We start from the raw sequence: 23,474 nt of genomic DNA, 5'->3' as shown, positions 1-23,474 counted from the left end.
ACCGGCGACAGCGGTTCTCAATACACAATGCGCGTTAGAACCTTTCCATCCTCTTTCTTCTATTTCGTGGTCACATAACATGAATGAAATGACATGAAACCACTTGAGAATAAGATTTTTTAAAAAGGAGCTTACGCTTACGAGATTTTCTCCGTAAGGCGATGACATAGAATTCCGCCAGAAGTATGTACCTACAACAAAACCTCGAAACATTAAAGTTTTGTTTTATTCATCATCATCATCATCAGCCCATTAACGTCCCCACTGCTGGGGCACGAGCATTCCCTATGGATGGATAGGGAGATCGGGCCTTAAAACAATCACGCGGGCCCAGTGCCGATTGATGGTTATTAACGACTGCTAATGCAGCCGGGACCAACGGCTTAACGTGCCTTCCGAAGCACGGAGGAGCTCGAGATGAAAACTTCTTTTTTGTGGTCACCCATCCTATGACCGGCCTTTGCGAAAGTTGCTTTACTTCAACAATCGCAGACCGAGCGCGTTAACCGCTGCGCCACCGAGCTTGTTTTTATTACTTACAATAATTAGGTATAAAATCCCTGTTTAAATTACTTTGTTGACTCCTTAAGGTTTTAAGGAAAAATATCTTTTACAAATCGTAAAAGCAGCTGAGATGCAAGATACAGAACAGGAAATCAAAAGTTTTAACGTTTAGTACCGCGCCACTATTCTTTCTTCGCCGGAGTCAGAAGGAATAGTTATTTGTGTTTAGCTACTTTGTTACTTTCTTCCTTTCAACTTTGTGCCTTTGTTTTAACTTGGCAGATTTTGGTTGTACACAAAATGTTATTTGTTACACTTTCAGTCGGTTCTTCATGTTTTGTTGCGTTATATTTAGTTTTGGAGACAAAGAATTCTGAATAGTTGTCAATGTTGTTCGGTTTAAGCTACATTTTCGCTTGACAGTTCTCAACATCTATTATCGTTGTAAAACTTTCAAGTCGGTAAGTTGACGGGAAGTGTCTAGGGAGTTTGTAAAAGGTATAAATAATGCGCAAACTGTAAATAAGTTTATCATGATAAGATAGATGTGATCCGCGAATCCGTGATAGCTGTTTGGAGACGTGACATACATCTTAGCGTCCCGGGTTTGAATCTCGGTTCGGGCTTCAAACCACTGAATTCGACTTTATGAATTTGAATTCATGTTTGCATTCGAATCATGATCTGAATCATCTCCCTCAGTGTTCGTTACGATGTCATCTGTATATATTTGATATTATTGTACGAGGGGAGGTCAAAAAGTTCGCGGAATGAGGGGGAAGGGGGTCGAAATTAAACACGAAACTATTTTTCCTTTTCAATATATTCTCCCTTAACCTTAACACATTTTCCGGATCTATCAAATAATTTGTTTATTCCATCGTAAAAAAAAGATTTCTCTTTGCTGTCAAAATAGGCCGAAATTGCAGACTTGACTTCTTCATCATCGCCAAATTTTCGTCCACGCAGTTCCTTTTTCATTTTTGAGAACAAATAATAATCGCTGGGGGCCAAGTCTGGACTGTAAGGCGGGTGGTTTAATTTTTCGAACCCGCATCGGTGAATGGCAGCCGTCGCAACATGGCACGTGTGGACGGGTGCGTTGTCGTGCAAAAGGAGCACACCTCTTGACAGCTTTCCTCTTCTTTTTTCCTTGATAGCCTCTTTCAATCTATCCAGTAAAGAAGCGTAGTAATGTCCCGTTATAGTCACACCACGATCTTTATAATCAATCAGCAAAATACCTTCTGTATCCCAAAAAATAGTGGCCATGATCTTTCCGGCCGATTGTGACACCTTAAACTTCTTTGGAGGAGGTGTGCCTTTTTTATGCCACTGCATCGACTCTTGCTTCGACTCAGGTTCATAGTGGTGAACCCAGGTTTCATCTCCAGTAACAATCCGGGCCATAACTTCTTCCTTATTCTCTCCACAGAGCTCTAAAAACTGGCGAGAACACTCGACACGCTCGCTTTTTTGAAGTGGCGTGAGCATTCTTGGAACCCATCTTGCGCTGACCTTAGTCATCCCAAGATGTTGATGTAGGATATTTAAAATACTTGTTTCGGATACACCGACCATTGCTGCAAGCTGCTTCTTCTTCAAGCGGGTATCTTCTAATACAAGTTTCTCTACTTTTTCGATGATTTCCGGTGTGGTGGCCTCAATGGGCCGTCCGGAGCGGGGGTCATCTTCAATCGACTCTCTTCCTTGCTTGAAAAGACTATGCCACTTGTAAACCATGGTTTTACCAGGGGCAGAGTCCGCGTAAACTGCTAACAGCTCTTAAAAAATCGTCTGAGCGGATTTTCCTTGCTTGGTGAGGAACTTAATGACGGCGCGGTGTTCAATTTTCTCCATATTCGCTGAGTTCTTCCCGATTCACTTGTTTGCTGGTCGGTAGTTCAAACGTTAATGACCCGATTTGCTTCAAACTTGGTACATATACTGTTAATGAGGTGTGCAACTAGCGGCTACCTGTACGAGCAAACCAACCCCCTCCAACCCCTCCATTCCGCGAACTTTTTGACCTCCCCTCGTATTGTAGGTGTGGCGTCCTCTAATAATTAATTCCCTCAATCAGCGCTTATCGCTATCGACCCACTAGGGTCGATTAAATCTTTCAAATGTTTGTAAAACAATCTATATGCAATTTATGAAGTTTTATAAATAAATTTTAAAAAGAATTTTCCTCTCTTACGACGCCCTGAGCCGGCCTGTTGTCGTAAATGTTGTACCGGGTGAGAGCCTTCAGCGCTCCCCATTTGTCCGGCCAAGTAGTTAATCCTATTTTCGGCAAATCTACAATGAGTCACGTCAAAAAAAAAAAAAACAACAAAAAATTATTTCTTTATTTAAAGAAATCGAGGTTTTGTTGAAGAAAATCACATCGGAATTTAATTTTTAAAAAAGGGGCCTATGTTGTATTCTCTGAGGCGCCATTATGTAGGCTATTTATGTTATATAGAAGTATTTACACGTAATAAATGTTGTACACAGGAGTGTTGATAGACTTCATATCGGTACCCGTGACTGTGGGGTTCACTTCAGCGACGTCTGTGATAATAGCAGTGTCCCAACTCAAAGGCCTACTGGGACTGCAGTTCAAATCCGGAGGGTTCATCGACACTCTTAAAAAGGTACCTATTTTTTTTTCTTATTACATTACACTTTTACATAGACGCATAAAAAAAAGTTTTCCTTTTACAAAATTATGCTCTTAAAGCTAAAATGCAGGGGTCTCCTTTTAAGCAAAGAATGCCTGTGGCAGGAGACACCGCTCTTCTATATGAAGGTGGAAAATTATATGAATAGGTGCCAACCTAACCTAACCTTACATACCTAATAAACATTAACTGCATACATACGAGTACATAAACTCACGCCTATTTCTAGGTATATGGAATTCCATTTGCTTTGATCCTGACACACTTCTCTTGCTTCCTCCACATTCATCAATCGCTTCATACACGCACGCCGGTATACATAGATTAGATACATATTGGTGCTGATTGAGGAGCTCGGTGGCGCAGCGGTTAACGCGCTCAGTCTGCGATTGTTGAAGTTAAGCAACTTTCGCTATATAGGATGGGTGACCACAAAAAAAAAAGTTTTCTTCTCGAGCTCCTCCGTGCTTCGGAAGGCACGTTAAGCCGTTGGTCCCGGCTGCATTAGCAGTCGTTAATAACCACCAATCCGCACTGGGCCCGCGTGGTGGTTTAAGGCCCGATCTCCCTGTCCATCCATAGGGAAGGCCCGTGCCCCAGCAGTGGGGACGTTAATGGGCTGGTGATGATGGTGCTGATTCCTGTAAACACCATCTAATTTTATTTTAAGTTATACATGTAAAAAGTAACTGATTTGACTTGATTTGATTTTTTGATTGGAAACTAGCCTATTGCGATATAGTCGTGAACTTATGTTATGTGAATAAATAGCACAATCCTCTTCTCGTGTGAGTTGTGAGGTCACTGACCAACCTCATCAACTGGTGTCATGGTTACTACAGAACCGCCAAAGGCCCTTGACATGGCTCATATAGCGACTACATACTTAATTAAGTAAATAGTAGCCAGGACTGACAAACACAATAGGAGGCCTTGCTGCTAAGTAGCAATCTACACAATCACTACACATTCAATGACAACCCTCAAATATTACTATCTCTACACTAATAAGCCTCCGTGGTCCAGTGGTTGAGCGTTGTGGTCACGATCCGGGTTCGAATCCCGGTGGTGACAAATCACAAAAATCACTTTGTGATCCTTAGTTTGGTTAGGACATTACAGGCTGATCATCTGATTGTTCAAAAGTAAGATGATCTGTACTTATGTTGTCGTTACATAAGCCATGTCAGGGGCCTTTGGAGGCTCAGTAATAACCCTGACACCAGAACAAGACGAATTTACGTATTGTATTCAAAATTAACTAATTTAGAAATTATGCCTAATAGACGGATCGAACGTGCCTTGAAGAGGTCACATTGCTACAGTAGGTACCTACGACCAATTTGAATTTTGTGGCCTTCAAATGTACAACACCTGTGTTACAAATAAACATTATAGTTACCTTCCTTCATTCATTGCTAGTCACCTGAAACAGTACGCTTTAAAACATACTCCACCTAATGTTGGTTTTATTTAAATAAAAATACAAAAATCGATTTAAGGCGGTTCTCACACTACCCCGCATGGTGCAGCGTAGCGCGTGGCTGCGTGTTCTTCTGTTGCTTATAAGTATCTCCGGTTGTATAGAAAACACGCACAGTCTAACACACAGAAAATGCATACACACGCGTTCATGCGGATGCATTTTCTGTGTGTTAGACCTGGCAGTACACGCATCCACGCGCTACGCTGCATCATGCCGGGCAGTGTGAGAATCGCCTAATTGTATGTTGTCAATTCTATAATGAAATCGAGTAATAATGTACTATCGAGACGCCATCTACCTTCACTTTTGTTTACTCTGTGCTAGGAGTAGACGTTGTGGCTTCCTTGTGAATATTAATTTAGTAGGATTATACGACCTACGGGGTATAACGTAGAACCCTTGCCCAGGGATACGGGTGAAGACCTCAACGGTTGCAGAGGCGAAGATGGAAGCCATCGGTACGGCAATGCAGGATGGAAGGGACAAGTCACAGGGACTGTAACCTGGAACCTGACAGAGGGCAGCAGTAACTGTCAGTACTATTCAGAGGCGGAGGACAGGAGTCCTAGTATGGCTTTGTAATAGACTACTCTGGGCGCCATCTCACTTGCGTCAGACAGAGTACTGCGGGGCGGGAGGCAAGAGGGAAACCACTGCTCTATTTTTTCCTAAAAAGTAGCACAGAGAATGCTGCACCGACAAGACTCTTAAATTAATGGTGATGAGGATTACACCAACATATTCGTCATTAATACTAAATAGTTGTTTTTTTCACTGTGTTACCATTAAATCTCCAACATTCCAAAGACGTAAATTATATCATTGAAAATTAAGTGAATCACTGACTAATGTATTTAATTATATTATTGCTTGTCACATGTGTAAGAATCATTAAAACTTTAAGTACCTAAATCTTTTACTAAAAGTTCAAAATTTCAATGGCAATTCAAGGCGGGATGACGTCAGCTAGCCTTGAAATGTTCGCTGTCAGTTTAGAACATACCTGGGCTCTTTGGCGGGAACGGTTAATGATCGCATTAAGTTAGTAGGAAAACATTCGCGACAGTGTTATTGTATCGGAATATTCAATAATCAAAGTGTATCTGTCTATTTTCGCTTCGTGCCAACAAGCCGCTTCATAACTCGAAAGTTTATGCGGACTTTTGAGTTAATTCGTTTGGGGGTTCGGAGTAGGAGTCTGCTCCGAGGGTAGGGGCTTAGGTTTCATCATTACTCATCATCACCTTTCATCATTTCATTAATCATCAAGAAAAAAAAAATATGTAAGACTTCGCTCTACGGGCATAGTTCCCTTTGCCTTACCCTTCGGGGAAAACCAAAAAAAAATGAACATACCTGGTTTTCTTATACCATGAGTAAATAGTAGCCAGGTCCGACTGCTTAACGTAGGTATCTACTTTCTTTCGGATAATAGGGTCATCAGCCTTCAATGTCCTATTGGATAAAACCCTATCTTCCAGGAATATAGGATAATGTGACTTCGCACTTTCACAGCCCAGTATACGTGTGGAATGACTGGGATTTGCTGCGTCATGACGTGATACTTTCCATCGATTTACACTTTACATACATACGTAAACTCACGACTATTTCCCACTGTAGGTAAGCAGAGACTATGGAATTCCATTTACTTCGATCCTGAGACACTACGCACATCATCATCATCATGTCGTCCAAACCGTATCCGGCGACGGCGACTCCTAAATATCTATCCCGGGTCGTTGTTGTGGTGGGTTCTGATGTGGCTGGCAAAACCGAACTTCGACTTGAAGGTCCGGTCACACGGCACACAATAAAGCTGGCCTAACGAATTCACTCACTACGCACATACGCACACACACACATACACTTTACATTCGTTTGAGGATTAATGCGTCATTAAAAATGGCACAATATAACATAAGATTTAGTTATGATAAAATTCAGTCACAAAAGAACCTGTCATTTGCGTCCTACATACATTAAGTGCTACACAATGCACATTAAAATAAAGTTACGGACATGATAAAAATAGTTTTCCTTTAATTAATGGGGTTTTTTTTTTCAGGTGATAATAAACGTGCCAAATGCAAAACTAGCCGACAGTGTGTTGGGCGTAACATGTATTATTACGTTATTGCTATTACGGGTAAGTGTACACACGTGTTTATACTTCTGTGTTACGGATGTCGATGGTCGATCGCCGATCGCATCAACCCTGATAACAGGATTATTCATGAGCCGCAGTCTCCTGACGTGGCTCGTCTAACGACTACATATTTATTTCAGTAAATAATATAAATAGTAGCCGGCCGGGACCGACTGTTTACCGTGCCCTCCGAATCTCGAAAATTCACGAAATCATCAGGTGATTTCAGCCAGCAATGCTCTAACCAAACTATGGATCGCAAAGTTATTGGCGATTGTGAGATTCGAATCGACCTCCGAATCGTACGATGTGTTAGAAAATATGAATGCATTTGATTAACTGTGTGGGAACCTATATTAGACAGCCAAATTACTGGATGTATAACAATATTTTATGGTTTTTAAAGAACATCTAGGGCCCTGTGCCGAGATTTTTCTTGCGCCTACTTTTCGTCGGCTTTACAGGTTGTGATAAACTGCAGTAGTTTTAGGCGGATGAGACGTTCGTTATATAAAAAATGACGCTTCAAAGTGTAACTATTGTTACCAACTGAATTTGAATCGTCATACGGCGTGCATAGTGTCACATTGAGATACCGTAACGTTCCTAAGTAATTACCAAGTTCCCGGGATCACTAGTAAGTCGAGCGTGCCCGTGACAGCCGCAGAGACCACGGCTTTCTAATCACGAAACGGAAATGAATCTCTGATTACAATACGTCGGTACGCATATAGGCCAGCTGATGAGATCTAAGATAGGTATCTAAAAGTTAATTCAGTATGTTTAACTTACACTAGGGAAGCGACACGACACGATAGAAGAACGAATCCCGCCGCGCGAGTTTGTCCATGATAATTACGCTGAATAAATGATTTTGATCCTGCATGTATTTCTTGCAGAAAATGAAAGACTTGAACTTGCCAGTGAGCCAGAAGGGACTGAAAAAGACTCTTTGGCTATTATCAACCTCGAGAAACGCCATTATAGTGATAATATGCTCCGTAATAGCGTTTGTGTGCGAGAAATATTACGCCGAGTCGCCGTTCAAATTAACAGGCACTGTCAGGTAAGATTTGTATAGTTTGTTTGCATTTAATGATGTCACTATGGTCCTGTGGTATGCTTCTCATACGGGGTGCGCCGGTACGAACTTACGTACCGGACTTGTGCGGTCACGAGCATTAATATGTTTACACTTTGGTACCATCTCACATTAACTTTTTTGACAAATTGCACTGTAAGTCTCACTAAATGTCAAATATGTTAGTGCGACAGAGTCCTAAAGTGGGTACATTATATTGCTCATGACTGTACCACATCACATCATCAGCCCATTAACGTCCCCACTACTGGGGCACGGGCCTTCGCTATGGATGGATAGGGAGATCGGGCCTTAAACCATCACGCGGACCCAGTGCGGATTGATGGTTATTAACGACTGCTAATGCAGCCGGGACCAACGGCTTAACGTGCCTTCCGAAGCACGGATGACTGTACCAATGAATTATTAGTTTTGCCCCTCCGGTTGATTGAAGGGAGGCCTGTGCCCAGCAGTGGGACGTATATAGGCTGTTTATGTATGTATGTGTGTTTTTAAGTTTTTACTAACACAGTTGGCTCAACCATTATAGATAGCGATACGACTCACCACCTATCACGTTAGTCTAACAGAAAGCTCAGTGAGATGTGATAGTCGGAGATATCCGACTCTTTTTATGTTATAGTCTACTCTCTCCGACCATCTCTATGTTTTAAATCCTAGTTACGCACTCAATTGCTTGTTCGCTGAGCAATCAAAAGAATCCTGAAACATAATTCTATTATTAACTTATATTATATTGTCTTAAGTCGATTTATTATTTAAATTGGCGATGAATCATCGTCGCTTTAGGTATTTTTACTAGCCCTTGCCGTCGCAACCTTGTCAAACTTAATACACAAGACGCTAAACTCTACAATCTGAAAGGGAATTGACTACTGTCCTCAAAAACTGACTGATAGGCTTTCAACTTCGTACTGTAAATTTGATAAAGGATTATAAGCAATTTGAATGGAATTAATTGTTAAATAAGCTAATGGAAAAGTTTACAATAAATACAGGGTGTTAGTGACACTGTAACGAAAATTTTGAGGTATGATTCAGACCATGATTCTGAGTTGATATCAAGTTGAATTATCCTTCGCAAAAATCTTTATATTTATTTTATTTTTTTAATTTATTTTCAATTCCATAGTTTTGCGACGGAAATTTCCACTTGATATTAACTTAGAATCACGAGTTAAATAATTCGCTTCAGCATTCGTTACGATGCCACTTACACCCTCTTTAAGTTACCATACGGGTGCGTATGGGTGTTAGTGACTTGACGAATACTGAGAGTGATGATGATTCAGACCGTTATTCTGGGTTAATATCAAGTGGGATTTTCCATAGCAAAACTCATGAAAATGTTAATGTGTTAAATTATTTTCATTGCCATACTTTTGCGACGGAAAATTTCACTTGATATTAACTCAGAATCACGAGCTGAATAATTCCCCTCAGTATTCGGTACGGTGGCACTAACATCCAGTATAGTACATTCCCATCATTTAATTTAATTTTATTTTTTTAATTTTTTGGTTCCCGTCACCGTCAGCATTTAAGCGTGTATTATTCTTCTCTTTCCAACCCTCCCTGTCTTAGGCATCGTTTTACCAGATGCTTCGGAAGGCGTCTAACTCGTCCCTCTATCGTCTCCGTGGTCTGCTATCGACGACCTTGTGACGACCAATCAGATCTAATTTTTGGCCCACTTTTCCGGATGCATACAGCAGACATGTCCCGCCCATTCTCACTTCAGTTTAGCGGATTTTTCGCCAACATCTGCTACTTGAGTTCTCGACCGCAGTGTCGTGTTTCAGAAAAAGGGGAGCCCTTTGCCCAGCAGTGGAACATCAAATAGGCTACAGAAAAAAAATCTTACTTTTATATTATGAATGATATTTTTTTATTATTTTTTTCCACGACCACGTATCGGACGACGCTCAGTGGGTAGGCCCGCTACAAGGTGGACCGACGATCTGGTGAAGGTCGCGGGAAGCCGCTGGATGCGCGCAGCGCAGGACCGATCGTCGTGGAGATCCTTAGACCTATGCCCAGCAGTGGGCGTCATACGGCTGATAATGATGTTGATGATGATTGTATTAACTGTTGGTGTGGCAAATAAATAAAAAAAAATGTTTATTTTCCAGACAAGGTCTTCCGTCCTGGACCGCTCCGCCTTTTGGAACTCAAATAGATAACAAGCCAGTGTCATTCCTACAGATGTGCTCGGACCTCGGCTCCTCCATAGTCCTGGTCCCTATCATCGGGGTTTTGGGAAACGTGGCCATTGCCAAGGCTTTTGGTAAGTTATTCATATTTTGTAACGGACTCCGTGGTCCAGTAGTTGTGCGTTGGAGCGCGAGGAGCTCCTGGGTCCGAATCCCGGTGGGGACATAATCACAAAAAAAAACACTTTTTAATCCCCAGTTTCACGTTAGGCTCACGATCTGGAGGTCCGGGTACGATACCCGATTAGGGACATTGTCAAAATCACTTTGTAAGTGTCCACTGTCCTTTATTTGGTAAGGACTTTACAGACTTGAATCACCTGATTGTCTGAAAAAATAAGACGTTTCCGTACTTCGGAGGGCACGTTAAGCCGTTGGTCCCGGGTATTAGCCGTTAAAACACCTCCACCAACCTGCAGGGGAGCAGCGTGGTGGAGGTACGCTCCATACCCCTTCCGGTTGATTGAGAGGAGGCCTGTGCCCAGCTGTGGAGCGTATATAGGCTGTTAATGTTATGTTTATGTAATCCCCAGTTTGGTTAGAACATTGCAGGCTGATCACCATATTGTCCGAAAGTAAGATGATTTGTGAATCGGACGTTAAGCAGTCGGTCCTGGTTACTATATAATCCGGCTCAATAGTAACCCTAACACCAAGGTTGATGAGGTTGCTCATTGATCTCACGACATGCACGACAGAAGAAGAATAACCGAACTTATCAACCTTGATGTCACGGTTATTATTGAACCGCCAACGGCCCTGATGTGGCTCATGCTTGCTTACGTTACATGTTGCAGCCAGCGGAGAGTCAGTAGACGCAACTCAAGAGCTGATCACGCTATCTTTCGCCAACATCCTGGGGTCTTTCGTAGGCGCGATGCCGATCACAGGGTCATTCTCCCGTAGTGCTGTGAACCACGCCAGCGGGGTAGCTACGCAATTCGGGAACGTTTACACAGGTAATATGATACGTTTATTATTAGTTTATATTAGACAAAAAACAATGTAGCAGGGAGATGTAGGTAGGCTTAAGTGGAGATGGGCAGGACACTTGGCAAGACGGTAAGACAGTAGATGGTCTAAAGTGTAATGGTGGCCAAGTGATGGTATGCGATATCGAGGCAGATCACCAACCCTGTGGTCGGATGACATTGTGAGGTACGTCGGAAAGCAATGGATGTGACTTGCACAGGACCGGTAAGGATGGCGTGAAAGGGAGGAGGCCTTTACCCAGCAGTGGGTAGATACAGGCTGAGTAGATGTATAAATAGAAAGAGATCTCTAAGCTAAATTTAGTCAAGTTAGTTTAGTCAAACAGCACGGAATTCCACTTACTATGATCTTGACAGGCCGTTGGTTTGGGTAATAGTAATTATGTGGGTAATGGTACAGCCAATCTAAATACATCAGGGCTTAGAACAAGAGGATGACCAAAAACAAGATGGGCGGATATGATCAAAAAGGACCTGTGCTCGTGCAATATCTCCGACAACGACACGTCCGATAGAGCGAAGTGGAAGAAAAATATGAAGAAGGCAGACCCCACCATCGGATGGGAATAATGAATGCCAAGGAGAGAGAGACGATCCTGACAGACCAATTTCGCTTCTTCACCTCATCTTTCTTCTTTACTCTCATCAAAGACTTCATGTATGTTCGCCGGTTTAGAGCCTCTTGACCTGGCCTTTCTTTAAGACATCCTGGATGTGATCGGCATGAACGTAGGCCTTCCTCTTCCAACTCTACCACTTACACTGTAGCAGAGTACAAACTCTGCACATACTGGCCTTTCGTTCTGACCGTCAATCATTTTAAATTACGAAATTCTCAATCCGTTCCGCATTTCCTTTCATTTTACGCTGACTCATTGCGTCCCCGACCTTTACAAGAACAACATAAGTACTGTTTATACTGTTTAGATCTGGCCGTCTAATTCTGCATTTGTTTGTGAAATGTTATTAATAAACTATATCAGTGTTACTACAAAACACAAACTAAAAATAAACTAGGTTTGAAATAGTATTTCGCGCCACAAAAGAAGTCGGCGGATTTTAATGAAAGTAACTTGACAAGTCATAATAATTCTATGCAGAATCTGCGACAGTAGCGCCGCGGCTTTCGGGACTTCTTTCGTATACGGTAATCCGTATATATATTTTAAACATAGTTTATATTTTAGTCTTTGTTTTGTAGTAACACTATATATTCCTGCTTGCTGCTTGCCTGTATTTTGTCATCGTTACCACCAATCATCCCACTACTCTGCCGGCACGTTGGGATACCATCCTCACCACCCATCGTGCCGCAACACGAACATTATAAATCTTATCTATCTATGTGTATATAAAAATGAATTTCTGTTCGGTAATCTTGCTAAAACTCGAGAACAACAAGGGAGGGTTTAAACGCTGAGAAAATGTAGAAAAGGGTGATACTAAGTTCGCCGGTTCATCGAATATATTACTATATAGACTTATATACTAGACTAATATACTATTAATTTTATTTCCAGGAATTCTAGTGATATTAGCCCTAAGTCTTCTCACTCCATACTTCTACTTCATTCCGAAGGCGTCGCTCGCCGCCGTCGTCATTTGTGCTGTGATATTTATGATAGAATATGAAGTGAGTATCATTCTATTTGTATATTTTGTTTGTCAACAGCCTCCGTGGTCTAGTGGTAAGAGCGTTAGGCTCACGATCTGGAGGTCCGGGTTCGATTCCCGATGTAGACATTGTCGAAATCACTTTGTGAGACTGTCCTATGTTTGGTAAGGACTTTTCAGGCTTGAATCACCTGAAAATAGTAAGTTGATTCCGTGCTTCGGAGGGCACGTTAAGCCCCGGCTATTTGCCGTAAAAAACCTCCACCAACCCGCAGTGGAGCAGCGTGGTGGAGTATGCTCCATACCCCCTCCGGTTGATTGAGGGGAGGCCTGTGCCCAGCAGTGGGACGTATATAGGCTATTTATGTTATATTATGTTATATTTTGTTTGTACATTAGAGATGCGCCGAACATTCAGTTTCAATCAATCAATCAATCAATAATACTTTATTGCACAACAACATATACAAAGGACATAAACATACGAATAAAACATAAGCACAATAGGCGGCAGTTTCTGTGTAGCTCAAGGCTTTATTCCAATGTAGTCAGAGGTACGATAAGCTGCAAAAGTCCAATCAGTTTCTTGCAAAGTAATAAATTAACTGGTTGCACGTAAGACCTCCTGGTTACACGTCGTTTCTGTAATATACCAAAAACAATAATTTTATAATTATGACCACTAATGGTTCATAATTTCACCACTGTTTACAAATAATTCGCTGGGCTCAGTGACTGACCTTTTGCTCTTTGATTGTACCTCCATCGCAAGATGAACTAAGTACCCACGCCTCACCGAGCTTTCTATTAGACCAACGTAATATGTGGTGAGCTGTATCGCCGTGTATAATGGTCAACTGTGAAACTATGCTTAAAATAAATTAATAACTTATTGATATAAAATAAATAACTAAATAAATAACTTATTAAATATTGGTACATAATATAATACTAAAAATGTGACAAATATTTGTCCAGATGTTCTGTAGATTAGCGTACTCTACCGTAGTGTAGACGTATTACGTCATACATTCCGCAGACTTGATAACATGACATTAACATCATACGTAACTTTGCATGTAACTGTAGGGTCACGGGTTGGAATCTTGGCTTGGACTTTGATACCCAGAATCTGTGTTCCGAAAATTCTTAATGATAATTAACTCGCGCACGTAGGCATAAAATAATGAATATAAAATAAAATACTACGCATAGAACGGTAGGTAACTCATCGCCCCGCACTAAAACGTATCGGGCGCCGATTCACCCTCCATTCCCCCTCTGGGTTTTACTATTTTCTTAAATGGCCATAAGTTGCTAAGAAGTAATGAATATTTTATGTGATAAACTGCAATTTTATCATTACTTTTGGTTAGATACTGTGCCCTACATAATATATAATTTTAAGTCCTTCGAGTAGCTTGATGAGGGCAACATAGAAAAAAGGCGGATTTATAGAATCACGATATTTATTTTGTGGCTCGAAAAAACTTACACCATTTTTTACATTGAGTTTTTCTTAACTAACCATAGACTATCAAAACTATTGTAGTATAAAAATATTTATGGTTGACTTGATCATAAACAGATAGTGCATACAAAAGTATTTATTTGATAAATAGCCGATCATACTAAGATTTTGAGCTCGGTGGCGCAGCGGTTGACGCGCTCGGCCTGCGATTGTTGAAGTAAAGCAACTTTCGCAAAGGCCGGTCATAGGATGGGTGACCACAAAAAAAAAGTTTTCATCTCGAGCTCCTCCGTGCTTCGGAAGGCACGTTAAGCAGTTGGTCCCGGCTGCATTAGCAGTCGTTAATAACCATCAATCCGCACTGGGTCCGCGTGATGGTTTAAGGCCCGATCTCCCTATCCATCCATAGGGAAGGCCCGTGCCCCAGCAGTGGGGACGTTAATGGGCTGATGATGATGATGACTAAGATTTTTAGCTTTCCCGTGATAAGGAGGGATCTCCTTGCATGATAGTCGATATTAGATTTTATCCCTGCAGGTTATAATGCACAAGACGACCTTTTAATATACTATGGCGGAGCTCCGTGGGCCGTTAAGTTTGCAGACGAGTGCAGAGTTAAAGTATGAATTATTTGCTCATACTTGTATGGCGCGCGTTTCTCTCTAGTACCCTTTGCCGAGCTGGTACTATTTACCCTTTTTAGTTTAAAATTTTAATATTACGAAGTTGATGTAACTTCTTAAACCTAAATAAAGATTTTATCTATCTATCGCTCGCTTCCAACCTCTTTCTTCTATCCCGTAATTAAAACTTCCCAGTGGAATCCCGGTGGGGACATATCACAAAAATCACTTTGTGATCCCTAGTTTGGTTAGGACATTACAGGCTGATCACCTGATCGTCCAAAAAGTAAGATGATCCGTGCTTCGGAAGGCACGTTAAGTCGTTGGTCCCGATTACTACTTACTGATGTAAGTAGTCGTTACATGAGCCATGTCAGGGGCCTTTGGCGGCTCAATAGTGACCCTGACACCAGGGTTGATGAGGTTGGTACTACACCTCACAACCCACACGATAGAAGAAGAGAAGATTAAAACTTCCATATCAAATTTTCAGGTGGTAAAACCAATGTGGCGGTCCCGCCGCGCCGATCTTGTCCCGGCGTTCGCTACGTTCGCGACATGCCTCATCGTGGGCGTCGAGCTAGGCATCCTTGCAGGGGTCGCTGTCAACGTCATACTGCTGCTGTACCCCAGTGCAAGGCCCCAACTTGATGCTGAGACAGTCACGGTAAGTAACTTCCTTCTGTATTTTATTTTACATTAACTTTACGCGAGTTCTTTTGCGTGGATTCCGGTTATATCGTTTATATATTTTATTTATGTGGATGTTATTTAACGTCAGGTACATGCATATACTCACGCCTATTTCCCACCGGGGTGAGCAGAGACTATGGAATTCCATTTGTTTCGATCCTGACATACTTTTCTTGCTTCCTGCACATTCATCGTTTCATACTCGCACGCCGGTTCAGAGTAGATCGTACGAAACCTTTTCTATGGACATCACAGAATAGAGATTAACTCTCCGCTGCCGAACTATATATATCTCATCCCCTCTGGGTCCTACTTTAGTCTACATTAACCCTTTCACGGGCAGTTTCCCCGTCTTAACACTTTCAAGTACAGAACGTCTAATGAAGTTCCGATTCCAAGTTGTCATACTCTCTTACTACCTATTATGAACCATCAATGACCCATGGTTTCTGTCCGTGAAAGGGTTAATAAATACTTTAAATAGTCACTAACGTTTCAGACGAGCTCAGGCTTCAGCTATCTCCTAGTGACGGTGGGCAACAGCCTGTACTTCCCAGGGGTGGAGTACATCAGGCAATATGTGGAGAGAGCTGCCAAGAAGCAAGGCGGCTGCAGTATGCCCGTCGTCATCGATTGCCGATATGTACTTGGTGAGTTATACAATACACTTTTAGTATGATCGGCTATTTATCAAAAAAAAAAAAAAAATTGTATGCAGTATTTTACAAAAGATTATGATAAAATTGCAGCCTATTATATAAAATATACATTGGTGGTAAATTGGCTATGGAATCCGAGAAGCAGTAGAGCTATCGAAGTTATCTGATTGCAGGAGTAGTAGTAAAATAGAGGGGGGTGAACCGGCGACAGCGGTTCTCTTACAAAATGCGCGTTAGGGCTTCTCAATCTACACTTCAGGACTCCGATACCGACCCCGCCGGCATGGTCGACGATTTCCCTCAATCAGTGCTTATCGCTACCGACCCACTAGGGTCAATTACCTCTTTCAAATATTTTTCCTCTCAAATGACGACCTGAGCCGAGGTTCGCGCCCAACTGGGTACCCTCAGGCCTGTTGTCTTAAACGTTGTACCGGGTGAGAGCCTTCAGCGCTCCCCATTTGTCCGGCCAATTAGTTAATGCCGTCTGCGGCAAATCTACAATAAGTCACAAAAACAAAAGCTTCTCAATCTCTTTGTTCTATTCCTAAAATAATATTACGTTTAGCGTCTTGATACTGCATTGAATTGATATCGTTTATCGAACTGTTTTCATGAATTTTATCTTCATTCATTTAGTTCACGCGTCCTGACATTCAATATCATTTTACGAGATTGTGAACTTTGATATTATCGTTATAATCAACCCCAGTACATTTGTGAGTCAAAACAGATTAGATTATTTCTCGTAAGTAATCAATATTGCCACGTGCATTACGATTATTGAGACCCGCCAAGTAGGCGGGTCGCCTAAGTAGGCGTCGTCATATCTCAGGCGTTTGTTCCGTTTATCACGGAATCCGCTTAGCTACACCTCCGTTTTTTCAAGAAGCGACTGTACCAAACCGTAAGGAAAACCAGCCTGCTAGTTAGGCCAGATGCCTGAAAACAACACCAAATAAATATAATTACAATATTTTTCATTATAATTTTATTATATTTTTATTAAGTATTATATATTTTTTGTAGTCGTTTCAGGAGGAGCTCGGTGGCGTAGCGGTTAACGCGCTTGGTCTGCGATTGTTGCAGTTAAGCAACTTTCGCAAAGGCCGGTCATAGGATGGGTGACCACAAAAAAAAAAGTTTTCATCTCGAGCTCCCCCGTGCTTCGGAAGGCACGTTAAGCCGTTGGTCCCGGCTGCATTAGCAGTCGTTAATAACCATCAATCCGCACTGGGCCCGCGTGATGGTTTAAGGCCCGATCTCCCTATCCATCCATAGGGAAGGCCCGTGCCCCAGCAGTGGGGACGTTAATGGGAAAACTCAACATTGAGTTTTAATTTATCTTCGGATCATAGATATTTGGTCTCACGTGTACTACTGTACTGTCACGTATGATGCTATGTTATGATCACGGAAAAGAAGAAAGAGGTTGGAAGGGCGAAGTGCGCGAGAAATGCGCACCATATAAGTATGAGCAAACGGAGCAAACTATTTATACTTCAACTGTACATTTTGCTCGTCCGCAAACTTTACGACTCACGGAGCTGTGCGATAATATATTAAAAGGGCGTCTTATGCATTATAACCTGCAAGGCAAATAATCAAATGTCGACTATCATGCAAGGAAATTCCTCCTTGTCACAGGAAAGCTGAAACCTTATGATCGGCTATTTATCAAAGCAATACTTTTATGAGCAGTATTTTACAAAAGGTTTTAATAAAATTCCAGCCCAGTTGAAGCCCAGTTGGTTTCTACCAACGCTTGCCTCTCTCTTAAAGGTTGCAGGCAAAAGTTGCAATGACGAATTTGTTTTTGAATTCATGTTTGGATCATAAATGATTATCACGTGCTCGGCGGTGAAGGAAAACATCCTGGGGAAACCCACATTCCCGAGAAATGCATTTTCGGAGGTATGTGACCTAACCTGTATTGGGCTGGCTTCCCTTTGCGAGTTAGAAGGTCGGACAGGCAGTCGCTTCTGTAAAAAACCGGTTGTGTTCAATCTTCAGGTTTGGTAGCAGCTTATCTCATTCTTCATATTTTTTATCGTCCATCCAGGCGCAGACTTCACAGCAGCGAAAGGCATTTGCGCGTTGTCCAACTCGCTATCATCCCGTGGACAGCCGCTCGTCTTGCTCGCTCCGCGCGACAGTGTGACGTCAGTGTTCAGTGGAGCCGGCTCCAGTGTCGTCATCGTGCTCTCTGCGAGCGATCTCGACACCACACTACAAGGTATATAGATTACTCAATTTAGCACTTAAGCCTAATGTACACAGACCAGCTGATACCGCCTAGCGCAGATTTCTTTGCTCCATATTCCATATTACACAAATGACGTTAATCATGCTACGCAGATGGCCTGAAACGCGCTATCGAAGTTTACACAGCGCGACGCATATATACAACTTCCAACGTTACACCGTCGGATCGTCGATCCCTAGTCACACTGTGTGACAGCTGACACCGCCTCGCGCATATGTCTATAATCACAAAAATCACTTTGTGATCCCTAGTTTGATTAGGACATTACAGGCTGATCACCTGATTGTCCAAAAAGTAAGATAATCCGTGCTTCGGAAGGCACGTAAGCCGTTGGTCTCGGTTACTACTTACTGATGTAAGTAAGTAGTCGTTACATTAGCCATGCCAGGGGCCTTCGGCGGCTAAATAATAACCCTGACACCAGGGTTAATGAGGTTGGTAATCCACCTCGCAACCCACACGATAGGTGATTTTAAGGCCTGGCAACCCTACGTAGCCTATATACGTAAGGTAGCCTGGCCCAGGTTTATGTATGTTAATCTTAATTCATTTTTCTTTCCAGATCTCACGGGACAAATTGCCCTGCCAGTACTAAATAGCAAAGGTAACGGCACACCGCCCCCAACTTACGACTCGTTACAACAACTCGACGACGTACCAGAAGTCGTCATAGCCGAGGAACCGAACAGGCAGCCTCTGCTGAACCATAGCTGTAAAAATGGACTGTCAAAATCTCTCTCGACCGAGGTCAATGACACTTAGTAACTAGATCTGATTTAGGTTATTAGGAATTTGTATTATTTGACTGTACTGTCGCTTGACTAGTTTATAGAGACTGTACGTTGTAGGTACCACGGTATAACAAAACCAAGTACCTCTTTGATGACGTAAGTGTTACCATTAAATTGGTTTCTCCAACATTCTAAGGACGTAAATTATTGAAAATTATTAACACTGTAACATGTCACATACGTAAATATCATTAAAATTATAAGTAAATCTTTTACAAAAAGTTCAAAATTTCCTTGCAGAGTAAATTAAACATTAAAAACATTGGTCGTGGGTGAATTATTTTTTACGAAATGGCAACGCTGGGTGGAATGACGTCAGCTAGAATGTTACAACAACAACTTTGAAGTGTTAGCTGTCACTTTTGAGCATACCTGGTTTTCTTATACCATGATAGGTAAGTACCATTCCTACTTATATAATGGTGTTACGCTATTACATACTATGTAAACAGAGCATCCCTCGCCAATACTCGCCATACTATAAAAGAGGCTCACATTCCAACAGAAACATTTAAAGAAAGAAATTATTTCTCTTTAAAAAGGACGATACACAATTTTTCTGATTCCAGTACACACAATAATGTTTATTTAAAGTTAGATCTGTCATTTACTTATCCGCCGAGAAGGTAAGGGGCGGGTGATCGACCCGTCAATTACGTCAGTCACGTCGTTTTAGGCAGATTATTATTTATCGCACCTGGAACTTTTTTGTTTTCACAAGACCTATTCAAGTCTTGGTCAAATTCGATCGCCGGTAATAAAAAACAAAATGGCGGACAAACAAGATGGCCGCCATACAAAGCTTCAGCAGCGAGCGAACCACGCGAAATCTAGTATTATTATATATTATTAACTAAGTTGCTACCTATGTCGCTTCTCTTTATTTTGATCAGAATAATAATTGGTGGAAGATGTAATTGTGCCTGGGTGTAATAAAAAAGGATCATCATTTATATCCAAAAACAAAGATAAAATTGCATATGTGTGTTATCCATGACATTAGAAGGTTAAACGAAGAAATAGAAACGAAGTACAGCGCCATCTATATTGATTTTGAGGAACTTATTCTGGAAAGTCCTGAATTTTAGAAAGACGCTTACTGTTTTCCCTATATGACGAATATGTCTCCGATGGTATTTTCTCTATATACTGTTCAAGTGATGGGCAGTAATTAGATAAAAAATAATTGCTAAATATGAACTAAAATAATTCTTGTCGACATTTTTCTTGTGCAAAGATAAAAATAAATGTGGTTAGTGGTACGTGTGATGTAGCTTATATATAACATAATATAGGTAATTGGATTTAAGAACATAATACAGGGTGTTGGTCACATCGTAACGAATACTAAAGGGGATGGTTCAGGACATAACTCCTGATTTTTTTTGTGCTTTTTAAATTTCCGTTCCATACTTATGCGACGGAAAATTCCACTTGATATCAAGTCAGAATCATGGCCTAAATCATCCCTCAAGTTTTCGTTACGATGTCACTAACATTCTGTATAAGCTCACGACTATGTCCCAATTGAGGTAGGCAGAGGTACATCTTTAGTATGGATTTTCTCAAAATACAATAGATCTTATAGTTCGATTTCAATGAAACCGGACCAACTTTGAAGAATGAACTAGGTACCCACACCTCACCGAGCTTTCAGTTTCAGTTAGACCAACGTGAATAGGTGAGCCGTATCGCCGTCTATAATCGTCGTGCTAACTGTGTTAGTGAATTAATAACTCATTGGTGCAAGTCCGGTACCGGAAATTAGAAACATTTTAAAATTAAACTGCATATTGGTGCTGATGGATTACATATATGGAGTACATACCATCTAATTTTATTTTAAGTTATATCTGTCATTTTCTTACCCGCCGATAAGGAAAGAGACGGGCAATCGACAGGCATAAAATTTATGGAATACTCATGATTGGTTGAGGTGAATCAAGCGCGCGCCAAGCTCGTATCGGCACGGACCAGAGTTATAGGCGGAGTGTCCCTTCTTCTATCGTGTGGGTTGTGAGGTGGATTACCAACCCCATCAACCCTGGTGTCAGGGTTACTATTGACCCGTAAAGGCTAATAACTTGCACCAGTAAGTAGTAACCGGGATCAACGGCTTAACGTGCCTTCGGAAGCACGGATCATATTATATTACTTTCGAACAATCAGATGATCAGCCTGTAATGTCCTAACAATACTAGGGATCACAAAGTGATTTTTGTGATATATCCCCACCGGGATTTGAACCCGGGACCTCTGAATTGTGAGCCGAACGCTAAACCACTGGGCCATGGAGGCCGTTAGAAGTGTCCCTGTACGTATTGTTATTATTTATTTTATATATGAGAGAATGACACTTTGTTTAAGCATTAAGACAGTCAATAGTCAGAAACTTATGAAGCTAGCACAAGATTAGACAAAAATATATACTATCTTAAGACATCAACGCACATTTTTGATCAATAAGTTGTCAACTAATCAATTAATAATTATTTATTGCACATATAACATTATAAGACAATGTGCTTTGGAGGTATGTCTGTGATCTAACCTGTATTGAGCTGGCATTATTTCCCTTTTCTTCGCGGTTGGAAGGTCAGACAGGCAGTCGCTTCTGTACCAAACCGGACCTGTCAAATCTACAGGTCTACCCGTGAAAACGGGACAACGCTAGGACAATTCAAACGGATAAAATAAGCAGAATAGGCGGCCTAATTATAATATTTATAAAGGTTTCCCACATGACAACTCTAAAACATGTCATCTCTAATTTAAGAACCACGCTCTTGTCGGTGTAGCATTATTATCCATGCTACTTTTTTAGGGAAAAATTAGGCAGTGGTTGATCCTGCCTTCCGCCCCACAGTACTCAGCGTGATGCGAATGGGATAGCGCCCAGGTTAGTCTATTTCAAAGCCGTACTAGGACTCCTGTCCTCCGCATCTGTATAGTACTGACTTTTTCTACTGCCCTCTGTCAGGTCTAAAACTTGTATTGAAAAGAAAATCTCAAATATGCCGTGGAAAGTACACGGTGAATAGAAGCCCAATATTATTTCTTAAGCATTAAATATTAAGTTGAAATGTTACCTATTACCTTAAGTGCTTATTTTATATTAAAACTGCACGATTTGTGAATGACATTTCAGTGTTTTTATTTCATTTGATAAATGGTAATTCGTGTTGGTTTTAACCAAATATATCATTGCACTGTGGAACGCCGGAGTTGTGTAGTTAAATAAGAGAGTGTGTCACTTCTAAAACGGTCGTTTATTGTCTGTCTGGGTAACATAGAGAGATATAGAGCACTTGTATATAATATGGGTGTGGAGGTACACACTACATCATCGAAAAATGTTTCGTTTATTTTTATTAATGTATATGTGTATACATAATGTTAGCGAACATAACCTAATATTAATAAAGAGAAAGAAAAATATTAAGAAGAAGTAACTTATCACAGACGTTGCTTTACGCCATATAATCAACATACCTAGGCAATGGGGGTTGCCAGATCTGACGCCAACACGCAAATATACTTTTTTTTTCTTGAATGGCGCAATTTTTTATATCATAATCTATATTCTGTGTGTCAATACATAATGTGTTCATAAACTCACGCCTATATTCTTTTTTTTTTCGATATGCCGCAGATGGCATTAACAACTTGGCCGTAACCTATTACCCACCAGGGTAAGCAGATACTAAGGAATACCATCTTCTTTGATCCCGACACACTTGCTTTCATTGTGTGTGTATAGATCATAAATATGTACGTAAGTGCCGCTTACGTAAAAAATATATAGAGAAGTCCGAAAATAAACGCATTGGGAAGCAATAATGAACATGTAATTTAATGAAAAATATTTATTTTCCTTCAAGTAAACATATTCCTTACATCTACAGAATAAAACTAATATCTAAATATCTTTTTCTACTCCTCTACTTTAATCTGGCATTTAAATAACCAAAAAGTCTAATATAAGTACATACATAATTAAACTCTTTGAAAAAGTGTACGCTCTATGGCCTATAAAAGCATTGTTTACAAAGTGTAACTGTACTATAATGTCGCCAAAAAAGCATTGTTGTTGTTTTTTTTTTTTGACCTGGAAACTGGCACCTTTACTTTGTTTGGTGCATACTATAAAAAAAAAGTATACATTTGCCGCCATTTTCCCATACCATTCAAAATTTACATCTTCATTTTTATAAATAAAATTTTTCTTTGTATAATTTTTGTTTC

The 23,474-nt window shown here is 40.9% G+C and overlaps 1 protein-coding gene across 3 annotated transcripts in view; it reads left to right on the top strand.

Annotated features, from left to right (window-relative positions):
* Positions 1 to 23,474, top strand: part of LOC126368881 (sodium-independent sulfate anion transporter-like) — a 52,888-nt gene that overhangs the window by 28,158 nt on the left and 1,256 nt on the right. For 2 of the 3 annotated variants that reach the window (XM_050013085.1, XM_050013086.1), the window contains exons 4-14: positions 3,004 to 3,143; positions 6,725 to 6,805; positions 7,705 to 7,871; positions 10,040 to 10,194; positions 10,918 to 11,079; positions 12,633 to 12,745; positions 15,314 to 15,487; positions 16,013 to 16,163; positions 18,235 to 18,408; positions 19,001 to 19,185; positions 19,470 to 22,371. In XM_050013085.1, the coding sequence (XP_049869042.1) occupies positions 3,004 to 3,143; positions 6,725 to 6,805; positions 7,705 to 7,871; positions 10,040 to 10,194; positions 10,918 to 11,079; positions 12,633 to 12,745; positions 15,314 to 15,487; positions 16,013 to 16,163; positions 18,235 to 18,408; positions 19,001 to 19,185; positions 19,470 to 19,505 (1,538 nt within the window). In that variant the 3' untranslated portion in view covers positions 19,506 to 22,371. Of the gene's footprint in view, positions 1 to 3,003; positions 3,144 to 6,724; positions 6,806 to 7,704; positions 7,872 to 10,039; positions 10,195 to 10,917; positions 11,080 to 12,632; positions 12,746 to 15,313; positions 15,488 to 16,012; positions 16,164 to 18,234; positions 18,409 to 19,000; positions 19,186 to 19,469; positions 22,372 to 23,474 lie in introns of those variants that run through there. The other variant, XR_007566640.1, reaches the window with a different exon arrangement.

Source organism: Pectinophora gossypiella, chromosome 8 (assembly GCF_024362695.1).
Source record: "Pectinophora gossypiella chromosome 8, ilPecGoss1.1, whole genome shotgun sequence".
Taxonomy (NCBI): domain Eukaryota; kingdom Metazoa; phylum Arthropoda; class Insecta; order Lepidoptera; family Gelechiidae; genus Pectinophora; species Pectinophora gossypiella.
This window is presented reverse-complemented; position numbering and strand designations above follow the sequence as displayed.